The 20,605-nt window shown below is 47.7% G+C and overlaps 1 protein-coding gene across 1 annotated transcript; it reads right to left on the bottom strand.

The window, feature by feature from the left end:
* Positions 1 to 6,115: 6,115 nt before the first annotated feature.
* Positions 6,116 to 8,143, bottom strand: CLPSL2 (colipase like 2). Its single transcript, XM_047860355.1, has 3 exons — positions 8,057 to 8,143; positions 7,280 to 7,402; positions 6,116 to 6,211 (listed from the first exon to the last, which is right to left on the bottom strand). Exons 1-3 carry the CDS (start codon positions 8,141 to 8,143, stop codon positions 6,116 to 6,118), a joined length of 306 nt encoding a protein of 101 aa, XP_047716311.1.
* Positions 8,144 to 20,605: the final 12,462 nt, after the last annotated feature.

Here is a 20,605-nt window from a genome sequence, read left to right as displayed (position 1 = left end):
AATCCCATCATGTCATTCCCTTGCTTCAAAGCAATACCGCCCCCCCCCCCCCAACACAGACCCAGGCATTTTGATACCAAAATTCTTTATGGGACCTGCAGGGCTTACTCATCCCAGGGCTGCCTGCCCACCACTAGATCTCTTGGCTCACCTCCAACACACACACACACACACACACACACACACACCCTGCAGCCACCACTGGGACTCTGAACATATCAGAATCACCTGGCCCCTGGCCATTGGCACTTGCTGGTCCCTCTGCCCAGAACATGTTGTCCTTTGAGCTCTGCCTGTCTCCCACTGAGCCCTCCCCAAACATCCAGCTATAGCAGCCCTCATCACCTGGCTTCACTATGTTCACAACACTAGGATTCTCTGAAATTATCTTCATCCTTCTTTCTTCTTCTTCTTCTTCTTCTTCTTCTTCAACTTTCTGTGTCCCTCCTGCTAGAGCCTCAACTCCGAGGGCAAGGCTCTTTCCCTATGTTGCTCACTGCTGTGTTTCTTAGCCTCTAGGACTAAAGTCCTCACCCTTGGTAGGTTCTGGTTGTAATATTGTAATACTGCACCTTTAGGTCTTTGCCTAAATTTCGCTTTGTTCGTTTCCCTCAGCACACGGTTTCAAACCGCACCCTCTCCTTACGCCACCACACCTGAAGCCCCTTTCTTATTTCCTTTGTCCTCAGGTGTTTATCACCTGGGATATGTAAATATTTTACCTATTTGCCTCCTAGAGTAGAATATCCACACTACAAGGGCAAGGATTTTTATGTCTTGTTCACAGCCTTATCTCTTGCACCTACAAAAAGAATTTCCCTGGGTGCTTGGTAAAATGGGTTGACTGAACGAATGTCTGTCTCTCTTACCAGACGTAAGCCGGGGGTGGGGAGTCCTGTGTCATATTCCCCTGTGCGGTGGCAGCACCTCGCACATCCTGGCACAGCTCCCGTGACTAGGACGGGGGGTCTCTTTTTCCTCCCGGACGTCCTCCAGCCATCACCCCCTGCTGCCTCCGATGTCCGGCTTTGACCCACATCAGTGTGCACCCACCTCCCCAAACAGTGCGGGTCTCAGCACAGTGGCAGAAGAGGCGACTGTATGCTCTAGGTCCCTTACCAAATAATTGATTCGTCCCCTGCCGAATGAGCCGCTGGTGAGAAGGAAGAAAAGAGGGAGGAGGGAGAGGAAGACCAGGAGCAGCAGCTGCGTCAGGGCCCAGAGCTGGTGGTGGTGCTCCTAAGTTCCCACCGAAATCCCTGCCTTGGCATGTGACTCTGCCATGTGATGGAGGCCTGGAGGGCACCTAATGAGGTGTGACTGCCCATTCCTAGGGTTGACTGGAGAGGCCGGCTGCCAGCTCCCAGATCAAAGGAACAGAGGAACAAACAGAGGGGGTGAAGTGGACGTTTTCCAGAAAGCGCCGCTGTTTCCTGAACCATTTACTATGCTCATTTGGCTGCCAGCAGAATAGTCTAGTCTGCACTGGGGCTCTGGCACTTGCAAGATCTGGGTTCCAATTCCAGCTCTGCTGACTACTGGCAGCGTGATCCCGGACAGACTTTTTAACTTCTTTGAGCCTCAGCTTCCCCATCTGCAAACTGCGGGCTAGTGCGGTCATCACAGGGGTGACACGATGCTTAAATGGTGACAGCTTGAAAACTGTCATAGGCCAACCATCAAAAACAGTCTTCCTTTTTATTGTGTCACACTTGGGCTTCTCTGCTTCGGCCCAGAAGTTACACCGGTCACTTCACTGGCCAGAAGTATTCACACAGCCCAAGCTACCTGCAGGAAGGCAGTCCTTCCGGTGCCAGAGATGAAGAAAATGAAATGGGACTTGAATTCAGGGCATCTGAGGCATCAGAGTCTCTGCCTTGTATTGGAGAGAAGGAGGAAACTATAGGGCTAGAGACCTCGCCTTAGAAATAAGGCTTCTGAGGGGCACCTGGGTGGCTCAGTTAAGTGTCTGACTTTGGCTCAGGTCATGATCTCATGGTTCATGAGTTCGAGCCCTTCATCAGGCTCTGTGCTGACAGTGTGGAGCCTGCTTGGGATTCTGTGTCCCGCTCTCTCTCTGCCCCTCCCCTGCTCATGCTCTCTCTCTCTCTCTCTCTCTCAATAGAAATAAACATTAAAAATTTTTACAAAGAAATAAGCCTTCTGAGAGAGGGGCTCAGAGCAGAGAAAAGACTGATCAGATGGGAGGGAAAAGATTTGGTTAAATGAAGGTGGACTGGAGCTTTTGCCTTCTCAGCATTAAGGTTATTCCTCTAGGGGTGCCTGGGTGGCTCAGTAGGTGGAGCGGCTGACTTCAGCTCAGGTCAGGTCATGGTCTCGCTCAGGTCAGGTCATGGTCTCACGGCTCGTGAGTTCGAGCCCCTCATCGGGCTCTGTGCTGACAGCTCAGAGCCTGGAGGCTGCTTTGGATTCTGTGTCTCACTCTCTCTGCCCCTCCCCTGCTTGTGCTCTGTCTCTGTCTCTCTCTCAAAAATAAACATTTAAAAAAATTTTCAGATTATTCCTCTAAAACCTCCAAACGAGGAACATTTATTTTATTTTATTTTTTATTTGGGTGGAGAGGGGCAGAGCAAAAGGGAGAGGGAGAATCCCAAGCAGGCTCCACACTCAGTGTGGAGCACGACGAGAGACTCAGTCCTACAACCCTGAGATCATGACCTGAGCCAAAATCAAGAGTCAGATGCTCAACCAACTGAGCCACCCAGGTGCCCCAGAACATATTCATTCTTGAACGTCCAAATGCAGAAAACCAATGCCTCTGAATCTGCATATTAATTCCCATAAAGGAACAAAGAACAAGTGTAAGTATTTATTACCACAGCAAGAAAGGGAGGTTCTGAAAAGCTTCTCATCTTCAAGAGACAGGGAATCAGTCAGGACTTACTTGGTTGCAAGTGATAGAAACCCAACCTAAAGTGGTTAAGGAAAAAAAAAGTGAGTTTATTAGGTTTTGTTCTGTAAAATCCCAGGGGTAGAGCTACCTGGTTGGAGGCACAGCTTGTCGCAGGAGCTAAAATGAAGCCACTGCCACCTGGCTCAACTCTCTGTGTTGGCTTCATTCTGAGTCCACATGGTTAATAAGATGGCTGCCGATAACCACAGAGTACTGTCTCCCACGTTCAAGTTCAGTGGAAGAGAAAGCATTTCGTCTCAGTAACTCTCGGAGAAATTCTAGCCTTCATTCTGATTGGATCAAACTGGGTCATGAGTCCATCTTCAAACCCATCCATAAAGGCAAGAACCAGCCTCATAGCCACCTGCTGAACCAATCTGTGTCGGATTTAGTGTTCTGTTGTGAATGGAGCCCATGCAACCTCATGGACTGGGAACGGGAGGGGTGGTTTCCTGAAAGGAAATCCAGGGTCACGGAAAGAAAGGATGCAATGAGTTTTTGGCAGGCAAGATCAGTAAGTGTTCTTAAACATGGCAAACGGGAATGTATAGGGGCTCACCCAGTATGCCTAATTTAAAGCAACATGAAATGTCACTGGCACGATTTTGATTTGATGTATTCAGTCTTTATTGGTTTTAATTTTTTCCAAAGTAGAAATATTCACACAATCTTTCATAAGTCACTACCAACCTCAGCTTGCTTTCTAAAGCAACGGTGTTTTGAGTGAATCCCACCTATTTAAGGAGGGTTTGGTGTTCTAGAATCAGCTTTGCCTCCACTCGGAAGGTTTCCTGCTCTGCCTGTCGATGCTCAGTCAGGAAGACAGAAACCAGCCTAGGTATTTGAAACAGGGACAATTGAAGATAGGGAAATGGTGGGACGCCTGGGTGGCTCAGTTGGTTGAGTGTCTGACTTCAGCTCAGCTTATGATCTCACGGTCCCTGAGTTTGAGCCCTGCATTGGGCTCTCTGCTGTCAGCGCAGAGCCCGCTTCAGATCCTCTGTCCCCCTCTGCCCTGCTGGCACTCTTTCAAAAATAAATAAATAAATAAATAAACATTCACAAACAACCAAACAAAAAGATAGGGAGCCAGTCACATAGGGGATGGAGGAGCTGAGAAACCCAGCAGGATGTCAAGGCCACCGGGAGATTAACAGCAACAGGAAGACACCGATGCCCCATGGCAGGAGAAACACAGTGACTGAAGTCCCTGGGGACTGCCGGAGGTGGGGGAGGGGTGGCTGTCCCAAAGGACACGGGAGGACTGCTGCCAGGAGGACCCCACCTGCGGCAGGTGTGGGGCTGGGGGAGGCGGGAAGAGGGGCAATGGCTCCTTCTCCTGCCCTCTCATCTTCAGCCCGTCCTAGATGCCAGAGGACAAGGGAGGCTGGGAGATGTAGTCCCCAGGGATAACGAGCGAGCAGTAGGAAGGTGCACAGGCAAATAACTGGCACACCTGCCCTCCACACCCACCAGGCCGGGAGGAGTCAGTATGCTTCTAACTCTTCCCCATTCTGCACCCCTCCCACTCCTCGAGTCTGGCTTCAGGGGGCTCTATCATAGGGGGTCTTAAAGGGAGGAGTCGCACCTGCCATAAAGCTTATCATCAAGCTTAGGGATAGCGTGTTGTCCATGTTTGCAGTAAGCAGACTCTGGGAGGAACTGCATCATTTTCCTGGGTTTTTTTTTTTTTTTTTATCATCAATATTCATGAAAATTTTGCCATGTTCACCTCCTGAAGAAAAGAAAGCCATGACTTGGTCCCAGATATATAGGTAGGTCCTCTCCGGAGAACTGTGGACAATTGTGCCGTGTTTCCCCAGTGACTCATCTGGGCTTTACTGCAAAGCTTGCTGGGAAGTTGAAGGTCATGAGTTCCCCTTCCTATGGTTAAGCCAGAGAGTACGCAGCCCAGTCAAGGTGCAGCTCACGCAAGAGCTGCCTAACAGCAGATTGGTTCAAGGATGAGCTGCACGCTAAGCCAATCCAGTCAGAATCAGTCTTAGGATGTTGGCTGAGGAGGGGGAGACAGAGACGTTTCCTTTCTCTGGAAGGGGTGGTGTGGATTTGTGGTTAAGAGCCTGCCCTTGGGAGCAAGACAGCCTGGGTTCAAATCCCAGCTCCACCCCTTACTCTGAACTCCTGAGAAGGGTATTCAACACACCCTATTTGTAAAGTAGATTTTTATATATATATAAATATATATATTTAGTCATCTCTATACCCAACGTGGGACTCGAACTCATGACCCTGAGAGGAAGAGTCACATGTTCTTCCAACTGAGCCAGCCAGGCACACCCCTATTTGTAAAATAAAGATAATTAGGGTACCTAGGCTAAACTTGTGGTAACAATAAAATAAGCTAATATAGATAAGAAAGCACTTTGTACAGTGTGTGGAACATCAGTGCTCAAGAAGTCTTAGCTGTCACTGTTGGGTGACACCGGGAACATATGTGGCTACTGAGAAGGAATCCATCCTGAGGGCCATGGAGCTGCTGGATTCAGCCAGACCTGAGGCACGCCAGCCTCGAGATTTCCAATGAATTTCCTGATCATCCAGACCAGTTTGGGTTGTTTTAGATACTTGCAGCAGGAAGAGTCCTAACTGATCCCCCCATGATGTGACCTTGGGCAAGTCATGTAGCTCTCGGAGCCTCAGTTTCTTTATCCATACGATGGAACTGATAATATCTGAGAATGGAGAGAGACCTCTGTGTACCAGGTCCCTTTCTCACCACCAGGCACGAACATTTTTGTGCCTTCACATACATTCTCATCAACACTCGCTCAACGACCTCCGCCCTTGGAAAGCATTTCAATACTCCCTTCCAGTCCTTCCTATCACACACCCACCCATGGGCACCCCAACACATAGTCTCCCGCTGTATTCTTCAACCCCACTCTTCCCATCCAGCCCTCCATCCCAAGACTCGGCCCTTCCGGGACCCAGCCTCTTGGCTCACCTACCCCTACCCTGTTCCCTTCCCGAAGTTCCACTGTCCAGATAGGGCCAAACCTTCCTGCCCCAGACTGGAACAATCCCTACCAGATTTCCCCTCCCAGGAAGTGCAACAGAAGCCAGAGTCAGGAAGTGACTTTAATGTCTCAGGAGCTGGACTTTGAGCAAGATGGGGATTCTCCAGGCCCGTGGCCCCCAGGGAGGGAGGGAGGGGTAGCCGTGACCAGCCTGCATCTTTTTCTAAATCAAATGGCACCGGCGGGAACAGGTCGGGTCCTTGGAGATGCACTTCAAGCCCCACTGGCAGGGGCATATGATGTTGATGCTTCCCTTGGTCTGCGGGAGATGGGAACAAGGGTTGGGGGTCACCAAGGTAAAGGGGAGAAAGGAGTTTAAACAGCTTGGGGAGCAGGAGTAAGTGAAGGGGTGAGCAGCCCCCTGCAGCGTTGGGACCATAGACAAGTTAATGAGCTTCTTGGTTTCAGTTTCCTCATCTGTCCAAGGGGGATAATAATAGTAACACACCTCACAGGGTGATGTGAGAACTAAATAAAACAGAGCAAGGGCCCATAAAGAAAAGACCCTCTGGCCACCTCAGCTGTTGAGTCAGGGGCCTGACCGGTTCCTTACAGCACCGGCAGCTCCCCAGACAGGGACATGGAGGCCAGCCCATTCTCCCTAGAGAGCTCTGGGCCCGGGGCCCGACAAGAAGAGAGGAGCAGTAACATGACGTCCTGCACATTTTGCATTTCCACCAGCTCATAACCCAGCTCCAGTGAACACTGTGGTTGCCGAGATGACCTGGTGAGGTTGTTACTTTAGCCCCATTTTACGGATGAGGAAACTAAGGCTGAGAGAGCAGAAGTGACCTGGCTGAGGAGGCAAAGACAGGGCTTGAAAAACTCAGGATTTAAACTCAGGCCCAACTCCAAAGCTACGGTCCTGCCGCTGCAGTGCTTTGCCCCTCTCCAAAAATGAGGTCATTGTGGCAAGGAGGTGGCGATCAGTAGGGAAAAGGTCTTCTCCCATCTACTTGGCCGCAGTGATGTTAGGGTAGGGAATACTCATTCAACAAACATTCGTTGAACACCTACTATGGGCAGATACTAAGCCCAGGGTGGGTAAGGGCTCGACCAGCCCTTGAAGAGCTCCGGCCAGTGGTGGAGGCAAACCAGGGAGACCCACGCTGTGCCCAGGGTATGAGCTCATGGGAGCTCCAAGCAGAGAAGGCTTCTCAGAGGAGGTGGCTGAAGGTGTACTGCAGGACCAGTAGGAGCTTGCCGGGTGGAGGAAGGGGAAAAGGCACTCCAAGCAGAGCTCGAAGAAGCAGCGGCAGCCACCTGGGTTTTGTTAACTTTCCCCACCCTTCCGGCCAGAGGGGGCCGCCCCAGCCCAGAGGCTCACCTGGGGCAAGCACAGCCTGGCTACTCTGGCCTTGGGGGCACAGAGAGCACCCCTGTTGTTCAGGTCCATCAGGCAGCAGTCACTGACACACTCAGAGTGGTGGGAGCACTCAGCCCCATTCATCTGTGAGGACAACTCTTGTGTCACCAGCCCTCTCACTGTGTGGGAAAGTGAGGGGGGATTCCTGGTGCCTTGCCAAGGCCCCCGGGGGCCATGAAGGGAAGCCGGGAGATAATCACCGCCAGGTACCACCCCCTCTACACCCACTCCAGCAGCACTCAGAGGAGCAGGAGAGGAAGGGGGACTGGTACCTCTCCCCCTGCCTGTCCTTTCCTGGGCCTCCCTCCCCCAGTGCTGGGGGAGCATATACTCCCAGATCACGCTTTGTCAGGGGGAGGTGGGAAGAAAGGGAGGGAGTGAAAGATGGGGAAGGGAAGGAACAGTCATTGTGCTTAGGAGAGGGGAAGGAGGAATTAGGGCAGGTTGCTGAGGCGTGGCTGGCTGGACAAGTGGGCTCAGGGGAGAGAGGGCAGGATGCTGGTCAGAAGACCACTTTCTTTGACCTCAGGGGCCACAGGGAGGTGAAGTAGGGCTTTGACACCCTTCCGCAGACACATCAAGCTTCCAGCCCTGGGAACAAGTCTCCATTTTGGGGTGGTATCCACCCCCACCCCCCACTTCTGTCTCCAAACCCAACTGATGCCTCCTGGCTGGCCTATGATGCCACCGCCACCACCCTCTACTGTAGTGGAAGGTTCCAGACGTTCTTTGGCTCACCTTCATGAACTTCTTCTTGTTAAAGGGCCAGAACTCGCCCTGGTAAGGGAGCAGGACCCCCATGAGGAGCAAGAAGACTGTGGCCATGGGCCTGAGCATGGAGCTTGGAGGCTCAGGTCGGACTCCTGAGGAGCCACGGGGTGGGGGCGGGATGGGGAGGAAAACCCTGTGCCTAGCATGTGACCTGGCGCCCCAGGGCCCCGCCCTAGCCTAGGGGTGGAGGGTGGTGGAGTTAATGGTCACAGGCTGCTTAGGAGCTGAGGCAGAAAGGCCCGAAGCCCTTTCTAGCACGGTGGAGGAGCCTCCCAGGTCCTAGGGAGCACTGCAAGGTATTCGGTGACACCCGGATTCAAGCCTTGGACAGGCTAGATTGTAGATATTAGGGGCTCTAGGGGCCTCCATATGCATTACTTCTAAACTGAAAAAAAAAAAAAGAAAAAAAAACTGTGAAATAAAATTTTTGGAAAAATTATACAAAGTTGATATACTGAAACGAAAATAGCTTTCTTCTTCTTCCTCTTCTTCTTCTTCTTCTTCTTTGAAAATAGGTTCCTTCTTAATAGTCTCTCTCTTTCTCTCTCTGTCCTTGGTGCCCCAAATTGTCCCCCACCCCTTATCTTTTGAAGAAGCCAGTACTCTCCGCCCCCTCTGCTTCTCACACCCTCTCCAGGTCCAGTGTTCTCATCTGTAAGAATCAGGAGGTAAGACAAGATGGCCTCCAAGACCTAGGACTTGTGCAGTCCTAATGAGTTGTCTCAGAATTTGTCTGTGAATTGTATGAAAGTCAGGGCATGGGGGACAAAATGGAAGGGAGGAGAGAGGAAGACACAGAAAGAAGAGGGGGGCTAAGGGAGAGCTGCATGTAGCAATCAGTGGAGTTTCCAGGGAGGTGAGCCTTCCTCGGGATGGCCCTCTCCATGAAACTCCCACTTGACCCCACCCTTGCCTGCTTCTCTTTTTAAAAATTTGCTCTTTTTAAAGAAATTTATTTATTGTGGGAGGTGGGGTAAGGGGCAGAGAGAGAGGGAGGGGCAGAGAGAGAATCCCAAGCAAGCTCTGAGATGCCTTCATGGAGCCCAACCTGGGGCTTGAACCCACAAACTGCAACAAACTGAGAGGTCATGAGCTGAAATCAAGAGTTGGTTGTTTAACTGAGCCACCCAGGTGCCCCTAAAAATTTGCTCTTAAGAAGCTATATGAGGGGCACCTGGGTGGCTCAGTCAGTTAAGTGTCTGACTTCGTTTCAGGTCACTATCTCACTCTTCCTGAGTTGGAGCCCCATGTTAGGCTCTGTGCTGACAACTCAGAGCCTGGAACCTGTTTCAGACTGTGTCTCCCTCTCCGTGTCTGCCCCAAGCCACTTGCGCGCTCTCTCTCTCTCTCTCTATTTCTCTCTCTCTCTCTCAAAAATAAACATTTAAAAAAAAAGAAGAGATATGAAGGGCGCCTGGGTGGCTCAGTCAGTTAAACGTCAGACTTCAGCTCAGGTCGCGATCTCAAGGTTCACGAGTTCAAGCCCCAAGTTGGGCTCTGTGCTTGCTGACAGCTCAGAGACTGGAGCCTGCTTTGGATTCTGTGTCTTCCCCCTCTCTGCCCCTCCCCCACTCATACTCTGTCTCTCTCTGTCTCTCAAAAATAAACAAACGTTAAAAAATTTTAAGAAAGGGCCGGTGGTATGAGAAACCCTGGCTTGGTAGGGGGTGCTAAAGATGTAATTATGCCTCCTCCCAAACTCATATGTTGAAGCCCTGACCCCCAGTGGGATAATATATGTAGAGATGGGGACTTTGGGAGGTGGTTAGGTTTAGATGAGGTCATGAGGGGTCCCTCCTGAGGAGATTAGTGCCCTCATAAGAAGAGACACCAGAGCAGTACTTGGCTGGCTCACTTGGTAGAGCATGCTACTCTTGATCTCAGGGTCATGAGTTCAAGACCCACGTTTGGCACAGAGATTACTTTAGACAGAGAAGGAGAAGGAGAAGAAGGAGAAAAGACACCAGAGCAGTTGCTGTCTCTTTGTCTCTGTCATATGAGGACACAGCAAAAAATGCAGCCATCTCCAAGCCAAGAAAAGAGCCCTCACCAGAACCCAACTATGCTGACACTGTGATCTGGGGCTTCTGGTTTCCAGAACTGTGAGAAATACATCTCTGTCATTTGAGCTACCCAGTCTAGGATATTTTGTTACGGCAGCTGAGCTGACTAATATAGGGGCCTTAACTCTTTTCTCTAAGAATAACAGCTTCCATGGCACTCAAAGTTTTGGATCCACTGTCTCAATTAGCCCTATATTTGTCAGGGCAATTAACACTAGCTGTCACAACAGAGAACTCCTGAAATTTTGGTGGCTTGGCACAATAATGTTTTATTTACCACTCGTGTGAAGTCTGATATGGGACAGAAGACCTTTCTTCCATCTTGTAACTACACTATCTGGAAGATTGGCTTCTGGGGTCATTCTGGAAGGTGGAAGAGAAAGATGGAGGAAGTATAAGGACACTTAAATGCCTCAGCCAAGAGTGACATATGCCTCTTCCACTCAGTGACCATTGGCCAGAACTAGTCACATGACCTCAACCTTCTTCAAGGGAAGGGGGGGGATATTCAAGGGAATCCTGGAATATTTAGTGTATTCAGTCATTTCTGCTACCTCTTATCCCCATTTTACAGATGAGGAACCCAAAGATTCCCAAATCTGTGCCCAAATAACACAATTAAGTCACGGAGCCAGATGTAAACCCAGGGCATTCTAGCTATTGAGCCCAAGCTCTTACAATTGTCCTGTACTGCCTTGGGTGGCCAGAAGTCTTTGTTCCCATAAAGGGATTCCTGTCATCAAGGTGTCCTCTCTCTCCAGCAGTCATGGTCTCTCACTCTCTTCAGACCCTTGTTCTTCTGCTTTGGTCAGCTAGTTACCATGAAGCTCGCCACATCTCCCAGCTCCACTGTGAACTAGAGGGGATCCCCAGGCAATAATAATTCTTTGCACAGAGTTCCCTCCTTCCCTGTGGTATCTGGTTGTGCCCTTGTGAATGCTAGATAATTGGAAAAATACTGTTAACTGCCCAGGAAAGGGCAGTTTTGGAGGCAAGAGGCCAGAAGCTGTGTATCAGGATTGGCAATTTGGGGTTCTTGATCTGGGGTCCAAGGGCCCCTGGGAAGTTTATTGAAGGCCCTGAGAGGATGGTGGAGCCCCTGGAATTCTATGTGCATGGCTTAAAAAAAATTTTAAGACATAGGGCCACAGTTTTCCTCAGAAATGATTTAAGACTGGTTCAGAAACTTCTTTTTTTTTTTTTTTTAAGTTTATTTTGAGAGAAAGAGTACATGTGCATGTGCGTGAGCAATGGAAGGGCAGAGAGAGAGAATCCCAAGCAGGCTCTGCACTAACAGAGCAGAACCTGACACAAGGCTTGATCTCATGACCCTGGGATCATGACCTGAGCCCAAATCAAGAGTTGGACACTTAACTGACTGAGCCACCCAGGCGTCCCAGAACTTTCATTTTAAAGTGAGGAAACTGAGGACCAGAGAAGGAAGGGACTTCCACAAGTGACTCAGTAGAGCCAGGCCTAAACCCTGGGCTCTAGACTCCAAGCCCTGCACTCTTTCTTCTATACCAATGGCTTGTCTCCCAAATCCAGCTGGCGCTGGTCAAAGGCACAAGTCCAGGACACCCGTGCAGTATGAAGAGGGGTGGGAGCCAGATCACCAGGGTGTTCAGAGCTGGGGTGTGGGAGTGGTTGCTGAGCCACCTGACCTTCGAGTGCGGCCACGGCCCTGCCCATTGGCCAGGGCCCAAACATGGCCACCTCAGTCTTGTATGATGAGAATGGAAGTCTGTCCAGAGCAGGGAGACACCTTGCTGGTGGACCTCCATAATCTCCCCCTGTCCCCTTTCCCTGTCCCTTCATTTCCCTCCTCTGACATCCTCCAGTATCTTTCTTCTTTCCTGCATCTTTCTGATGGTTTCCATGACAATGTTCTCACTGGTCTACAGCAAAATGATGAAAATAAGAGTAATGTAGGGCTTTTGTTAAAAATAAATATATTTAATTTAAAGAATGAGTCTGTGTTCTGAAATCATGTCCTTCCTCCTTTTTTTGGTGTTTTTATGATACAAGGTGGAAGAGAAAGATGGAAGAAACACACGGACACTTAAATGCCTCAGCCAAGAGTGACATATGCCTCTTCAGTTTTCCATGTCGTAGTAGTTGAATACATGTTGTGAATATATATACGCAAATTCTGTCAGTCCCCAAGGTTTTTTGGAAGTTTTATCAGTCTATGAGGTCCAAAATAAAATTCTGGAGAAAACTGATGTAGTGGAAATTGTCTCTTACTCAATTCATCCCTGAGGGGGCTCTCAGGGTGATCTGGGGAGAACGATGAACAAGTAGGTGCCTGAAAGAGTTTGAGACCTGAAGACAGCATAGCCAAAGCTTCCTAGAGAAGACAAGCAGTGGGGAATATTTGGAGGTGAAGGGGTGGAGACACCACGGTCATACATAGAACACCAAGGACAGCCCTGGATGCCAGCAGAAGGGGGTAGTGCTCTTTTTCAAAGCCTTGAAGGGAGACTAGGACTCAGGCAAGCAGAGAATAAAGACTTTCCAAGCGGGGGTCCAGAGTGAGCAAAGATTTGGAGGTAAGAGTGAGCAGAGCACAGTGAGGACAAGCTCTCTGCTTGTGGAAAAAACAGAATGCTGTCAGGACAGTCAGTGCTTTGGGAAACTTGGAGGCCATGAAGGTAACCCCAGTTGAGATGGCTCCTAAATGGAAAACTGTGCTGGTGGTGGCAACGGGGAGATGGGAGATTGCTGGTTCCTGGGGAATGGGGATGGATGTTGGCAGGCAGAAACACAGGTATGGAGAATACCCCAAGTTGTGACACATGAGGATTGCTCTAGATTCAGGAAAGGTTCCCCCCGGGACTAGGAATGAGTCATAGACATGATCCTTTAACCAGGGGCAATGCCAAAGGAAGGATATTCAGAAACATGTGCCCATGGCCTCCCATCCCCCCCAAAACCTTAAGCTACAATCCACAGACCATGAATTTCAATCACTTTTTTTTTTCAACTAAAAGAGATACACTTTATATTGGTATTCAGACAACCAGTAGATATTCTTAGCATCCATTCCAATTGGCTGATGTCTGTGTTATGCTGGTGGTTGAATATTTGGATTATCACCATTGCAAATGTGTGTGTGTGTGTGTGTGTGTGTGTATACGCATGTATAATGTGTGTATATGTGTATGGAACTGAAGTTTCACAAATAATACTTACATTTACTATATATGATCTGTTCTAAGATTGTTTATTCTATTCCATCTTTTAAAAATGTTGATTAGGGGCGCCTGGGTGGCGCAGTCGGTTAAGCGTCCGACTTCAGCCAGGTCACGATCTCGCGGTCCATGAGTTCGAGCCCTGCGTCAGGCTCTGGGCTGATGGCTCAGAGCCTGGAGCCTGTTTCCGATTCTGTGTCTCCCTCTCTCTCTGCCCCTCCCCCGTTCATGCTCTGTCTCTCTCTGTCCCAAAAATAAATAAACATTGAAAAAAAAATTTAAAAAAAATGTTGATTAGAATCCACCAAATTGAATCTGCAAAACAATTAACATGATGCATCACATCAATAAAGGACAAGAACCATATGATCCTCTCAATAGATGCAGAGAAAGCATTTCACAAAATACAGCATCCTTTCTTGATAAAAACCCTCAAGAAGCTAGGGATAGAAGAATCGTGCCTCAAAATCATAAAAGCCATATATGAACAACCCAACGCTAATCCCCATCCTCAATGGGGAAAAACTGAGAGCTTTCCCCCTAAGGTCAGGAACAAGACAGGGATGTCCACTGTCACCACTGTTATTCGACATAGTATTGGAAGTCTTAGCCTCAGCAATCAGACAATGCAAAGAAATAAAAGGCATCCAAATGGGCCAGGAGGAAGTCAAACTTTCACTCTTTGCAGATGACATGATACTCTATATGAAAAACCCAAAAGATTCCACCAAAAACAGCTAGAACTGATTCATGAATTCAGCAAAGTTGCAGGATATAAAATCAACGCACAGAAATTGGTTGCATTCGTATTCACCAACAGTGAAGCAACAGAAAAAGAAATCAAGGAATTGATCCCATTTACAATTGCACCAAAACCCATAAAATACCTAGGAATAAATCTAACAAAAGAGGTGAAAAATCTATATGCTGAAAACTATAGAAAGCTGATGAAAGAAATTGAAGAAGATACAAAAAAATGGAAAAAGATTCCATGCTCCTGGATAGGAAGAACAAATATTGTTAAAATGTCGATGCTACCCAAAGCAATCTATAGATTCAGTGCAAGCCCTATCAAAATAACACCAGCATTCTTCACAGAGCTAGAGCAAATAATCCTAAATTTTGTATGGAACCAGAAAAGACCCCGAATAGCCAAAGCAATCTTGAAAAAGAAAACCAAAGCAGGAGGCATCACAATCCCGGACTTCAAGCTATACCACAAAGCTGTAATCATCAAGACAGTATGGTACTGGCACAAGAACAGACACTCAGATCAATGGAACAGAATAGAGAACCCAGAAATGGACCCAAAAACGTATGGCAACTAATCTTTGACAAAGCAGGAAAGAATATCCAATGGAATAAAGACAGTCTCTTCAGCAAGTAGTGCCAGGAAAACTGGACAGCGACATGCAGAAGAATGAACCTGGACCACTTTCTTGTACCATACACAAAAATAAACTCAAAATGGATGAAATACCTAAATGTAAGACAGGAAGCCATCAAAATCCTCGAGGAGAAAGCAGGCAAAAACCTCTGTGATCTTGGCTGCAGCAACTTCTTACTCAACATGTCTCCAGAGGCAAAGGAAACAAAAGCAAAAATGAACTACTGGGACCTCATCAAAATCAAAAGCTTCTGCACAGTGAAGGAAACAATCAGCAAAACTAAAAGGCCACCGACAGAATGGGAGAAGATATTTGCAAACGACATATCAGATAAAGAGTTAGTATCCAAATCCAAAATCTACAAAGAACTTATCAAACTCAACACCCAAAAAACAAATAATCCAGTGAAGAAATGGGAAAAAGACATGAATAGACACTTCTCCAAAGAAGACATCCAGATGGCCAACAGACATGTGAAAAAATGCCCAGCATCACTCATCATCAGGGAAATAGAAATCAATACCACAATGAGATACCACCTTACACCTGTCAGAATGGCCAACATTAACAACTCAGGCAACAACAGATGTTGGCGAGGATGCGGAGAAAGAGGATCTCTTTTGCATTGTTGGTGGGAATGCAAGCTGGTGCAGCCACTCTGGAAAACGGTATGGAGGGTCCTCAAAAAATTAAAAATAGAACTACCCTATGACCCAGCAGTTACACCACTAGGCATTTATCCAAGGGATACAGGTGTACTGTTTCCAAGGGACACATGCGCCCCCATGTTTAAAGCAGCACTATCAACAATGGCCAAAGTATGGAAAGAGCCCAAATGTCCATCGATGGATGAATGGATAAAGAAGATGTGGTGTATATATATATATATATATATATATATATATACATACAATGGAACATTCCTCGGCAATCAAAAAGAATGAAATCTTGCCACTTGCAACTATGTGGATGGAACTGGAGGGTATTACGCTAAGAGAAATTAGTCAGTCAGAGAAAGACACAAATCATATGACTTCACTCATATGAGGACTTTAAGAGACAAAACAGATGAACATAAGTGAAGGGAAACAAAAATAATATGAAAACAGGGAGGGGAACAAAACAGAAGAGACTCATAAATATGGAGAACAAACTGAGGGTTACTGGAGGGGTAACCAGTGGGAGGGGGGATGGGCTAAATGGGGAAGGGGCATTAAGGAATCTACTCCTGACATCATTGTTGCACTATATGCTAACTAATTTGGATGTAAAATTTTTAAAAAAATTAAAAGAAAAAAAAGAATCCACCAAATTGATTTCACCACCCACTTGTGGTCCGCGTCAATTACTCTACCACTCTGTTGAGTCCAGCTGGTCTGACTGCCCAACTCATTGTGAACATCTCAGCAATCTCCATTTGCCCGTTGATTCATTCACTCAACAAACATTTAGTGACACCTGCTCTATGGTAGGCACTTCATCATCAGGCTTCAGTTGCAGATAACAGACACAATCGTACCTACTCTAAACAGGAAGGGATGTAATACAGATAACTGAGGGCTTACAAAATCATTGAAATTCAGGACTGGAGGAGTGAGATCCAGACTGAGCCTCCAGGAATGCAACCCAACAAACACTGCAGACCTGATCTGCCAGGGAAGCTACTAATTCAGCCACCATCAGGAAGGTTAAGAGTCAGGAGGCCATCGCTACAACTGTTGGCGCAAGGAACACACACCTTAGCTGTGACCTCAGGATCAGGAAGCTGCCATCAAGATCATTGCCTGTGTCTGCTACATCTGTCCTAGCCAAAAGAGAGAATGTCTCCCACACAAATACCTCTGCCCCATTTAACCCCATTCACGTTAGTTCTCAGGCAGCGCGTGTGATCAGTGATACCAAAATCACATCTGGGGTCCTGGGTGTGATAGCCTAATGTTTCGCTTTCCAGCCTGGCTATATAGGAAGACACACCAGGACAAGGTGGAAGAGAAGCTACACAAGCCAGTCGACAGCAGCCCCGCTCCGACAAAATGTCTGGAAGCGACCCCGGTTACCTGGATGGTGTGAAGGTAGGTTTCTACTTCCTGTCTGAAAACTTTTCAATTTTTACAGCTGCACGTCACTTTGACTGACAACCTATGCTTTTTATTTCTCTGCTTCTTTTTCATATATAATGTGTTAGGTTTTTTTAAATCATAAATTCAGGGGCGTCCGGGTGGCTCAGTCGGTTAAGCGTCCGACTTCGGCTCAGGTCATGATCTCGCGGTTCGTGAGTTCAAGCCCCGCGTCGGGCTCTGTGCTGATGGCTCAGAGCCTGGAGCCTGTTTCGGATTCTGTGTCTCCCTCTCTCTCTGACCCTCCCCCCATTCATGCTCTGTCTCTCTCTGTCTCAAAAATAAATAAAGGTTTAAAAAAATTTTTTTTAATCATAAATTCAATGGCCAGGGTTTTTCCTCTCCTCTGGGAATTTGGGTGGGGGGGCGGGAAGTGTCATGCCCCACAACCTTCCCCTTTACCAACTGCACTGTTTTTATGCACCCATCCTGGCCTACTCTCTGGCAGGTGAGTGGAAGCTCCTTTTTTACTTTCTTCTAGCAACAATCAAGAGAGAATGTTCCTTCCCTCTGCTCTCTGCCATCATCAACCTTGCTCACCATAACTTGAACTTGCCCATCCCCTCTAGCCTTCCATGGTAATCATAAAACAATCCCTGAAAACAGTTGCTTCACAGATAAAAGATGATATCTGCCACTTGCGGAAACCGAGGCAAGGGATCTGGGAAAGATGGGCAGGTAGATGAGCTCGCCTCCCCTTTCTGTGTCCTCTGATGGACCAAACTCACTCTCCCCACTGGTACCCAGCTCTGTGCTCACCTGCCAGCACCTATTTAAGAGGATACAGTAAGAGCACTCAGAGCTTAATAAATGTTTGTCTCATAAATAAACTGTAAAACAAATCACTGGTAGTGTCATCTCTTTACCAAGACAGGGCTGTAGGGTATACAAATAGGTTTAGCCATGGTAAAATAAACCACAGAATAAATGGCTTAATGTCAGATAGAGGTTCATTTCTCTTGCATGTAATGTTCCCAGCGTGCATAGTCCAGGGCTGATATGGCATCTCCACAGTCCCTGAGTCCTCCCTTTAAGGACTCTTCCATTCTGATGACCAGTTGTCGTCACATGGCCACACCTAGCTGCAAGGGAAGCTGGGAAATGCAGTGTCTGTTCTAGGCAGCCATGTGGTCTGATAACAATGAGGAATGGCTGCAGTCTAGCAGTCTATGTTGTATGTGTATTTGCCAGAGGTATGCCTACTAATTCCATAAGGTGCATTCCCGCTCAGGCCCAAGAGTCCTGCCTCTAATCTCCTTAATCATGCAAACTCCATTCCACACCCTCTCTGCTTCCTGGACTCACATTTGACTCCAGCATCCCCCGGAATATAAGTACACAGGGTGATAGGAGAATGCAGAGGTTCTACAGTGAGGATTCATTTCCCTTTGTCATTCTTTGTCAGCTCAGACTGACAGTGCTGGGCCAAACACAGTGGCCCACAGGTACACACTTTGGAAACAACAAATACTCGCCAGCCATGTGCCCAGAAGACATCACTGGAGCTCTGTAGCTAGTCTGGATGATTTCCAGCCTTAGGAAATAGGAATCGTTACACAGTGCCTCTTCCCCACCTGCCGATAATGTGACCTGGGGTACTTCCAGCCTCAGGGAATTTCCTATAAGGTTTCACCCAGGGCTCAAATCTGAGGAATCAGTTCACTCCCTTGGAAGTAGCTGAGGTTCTCACACTTGCTCTGGTGGCTTAGACCTTCTGGTGCTCTCTACAGAACACCAGGAAATGGCAAAAGATGTAATCCAAGTTCATGAACTCCGCTCTCTTTCTCTGCCTTCCTTCCCTCTTCTCACTCTGTTGTATGTATCTAGGTCACTGCTTCTCAGACAACAATACATAAACTATTTTAAGAAATCACATTTCCATGCTTTTCTATTATTATTTGTTTGCTCATTCATTTTGAAACGTGTTACTCATCAGCCGATAAGCTGTAGCAAGTGCCAAACACTTAGGAGAAAAATACCTACTCACTTAACTCTTTCCTCCACTTAGTTTCAGCTATGGGACTCCTGGCCCAACTCATGGAAAAGAGGTGTTTTAAGGTGGCAATGACTGTGAAACCTTGGGAGAGTGGGGTTTAGAGGAGAGGAAGGCAGTAGAGGGGAAGAGGGACCTCCCAGGCTGGGTTGTGGATTACCAAATGACGCGGTAGGCCAGTGTCATGGAGGAGGAAAGCTCTCTCTCCATTCACTTCTTATTCCTCTCAAAGGAAACCATATCATGTTCCAGGACATTCTGATGGCCATGGTTTCTTGTAGGCAGGGATCACAGGCATTAAGGTCCCACACCTGAGTGTACTCTTGTGGATTTTTGTTCTCATTTTCATTCTGAAAGAAGAGAACCCACCCAGTGACTGGTCCCATGAAATAGTCATTTGTTGTATTTGTTTCCTATTGTTGTATAACAAATTACCCCAAAGCTTAGTGGCTTAACACATCATTTCTTAGTTCACAGTCTGTGTGTGTCAGGAATCCAATCACAGTGTAGCTGGGTCCTCTGGTTCTGGGTCTCTCACAAGGCTCCAATCAAGGTGTTGGCTGGGGCTGTGGTCATCTTCAGGCTCGGCTGGGGTGGGTCTGCTTCCAAGCTTCCTCAAGTGGTGGTTGACAGGTTTTGGCTCCTTGCAGGATCTTGGACTGACAGACTCGGTTCACAGACTTTGGCCTGAGTCCGGCCAGGGTTCCTTGCCATGTAGTCCTCTCCATAAAGACAACTCACAGCATGGCAGCTGGCTTCATGAGCACAAGCAAGTGAAAGGTAAGAGAGAATGGAAGCAAGATGGAAGTCATAGTCTTTTGTAACCTAAAGAGTAACAGTCTCTTGGGGCACCTGTGTGGCTCAGTCAGTTAAGCGTCCGACTGCTGATTTCCGCTCAGGTCATGATCATATCGTTCCTGAGATCAAGGCCCACACTGGGCTCTGTGCTGCCAGTGTGGAGCCTGCTTCTCTCTCTCAAAAATAAAGTTTTAAAAATAACAGTCTCTTCCTTTGCCATCTTCTGTTGGTTAGAAGCAAGTCACTAAATCCAGATTACATTCAAAGGAGGCAGATTATAGAAGGGCATATTTAGGAGTGGGGATCATTGGGGTTATTTTATTTATTTATTTATTTTTCAATTTTTATTTTTTAAAGATGCCTTTGAGTATCTTTTTTAAAAACTTTTATTGGGGCGCCTGGGTGGCGCAGTCGGTTAAGCATCCGACTTCAGCCAGGTCACGATCTCGTGGTCCGGGAGTTCGAGCCCCGCGTCAGGCTCTGGGCTGATGGCTCAGAGCCTGGAGCCTGTTTCCAATTCTGTGTCTCCCTCTCTCTCTGCCCCTCCCCCGTTCATGCTCTGTCTCTCTCTGTCCCAAAAATAAATAAACGTTGGAAAAAAAATTAAAAAAAAAACTTTTATTAATCTTTATTTATTTTTGAGAGAGAGACAGAGTGTGAGCAGGGGAGGAGCAGAGAGGGAGACACAGAATCCAAAGCAGGCTCCAGGCTCTGAGCTGTCAGCACAGAGCCCGACGCAGGGCTGACGAACTGTGTGATGAACTGACGAACTGTGAGATCATGACCTGAGCCAAAGTCAGACGCTCAACCAACTGAGCCACCCAGGTGCCCCTGGGGTTATTTTAGAAGGCTGTCAACCACACTTGCCATCTATTATTATTGGCATAAAAGTTATATTTGCTGGGACACCTGGATGGCTCAGTTGGTTAAGTGTCCAACTCTTGATTTCAGCTCAGGTCATGA

The sequence above is a fragment of the Prionailurus viverrinus genome, chromosome B2 (genome assembly GCF_022837055.1).
Source record: "Prionailurus viverrinus isolate Anna chromosome B2, UM_Priviv_1.0, whole genome shotgun sequence".
NCBI lineage: Eukaryota > Metazoa > Chordata > Mammalia > Carnivora > Felidae > Prionailurus > Prionailurus viverrinus.
Note: the sequence above shows the minus strand (reverse complement) of the source record. Positions and strands in the feature narration are given on the sequence as shown.

Bases quoted from the DNA above. Each gene is read 5' to 3' on its own strand.
- CLPSL2 (XM_047860355.1), bottom strand. From the start codon at position 8,143: ATGGCCACAGTCTTCTTGCTCCTCATGGGGGTCCTGCTCCCTTACCAG. The intron at 7,403-8,056 runs GTGAGCCAAAGA...TTGTCCTCACAG, and splicing joins ACAAGAAGAAGTTCATGAAG to ATGAATGGGGCTGAGTGCTC. The intron at 6,212-7,279 runs GTGAGCCTCTGG...CATCTCCCGCAG, and splicing joins CCAGGCTGTGCTTGCCCCAG to ACCAAGGGAAGCATCAACAT.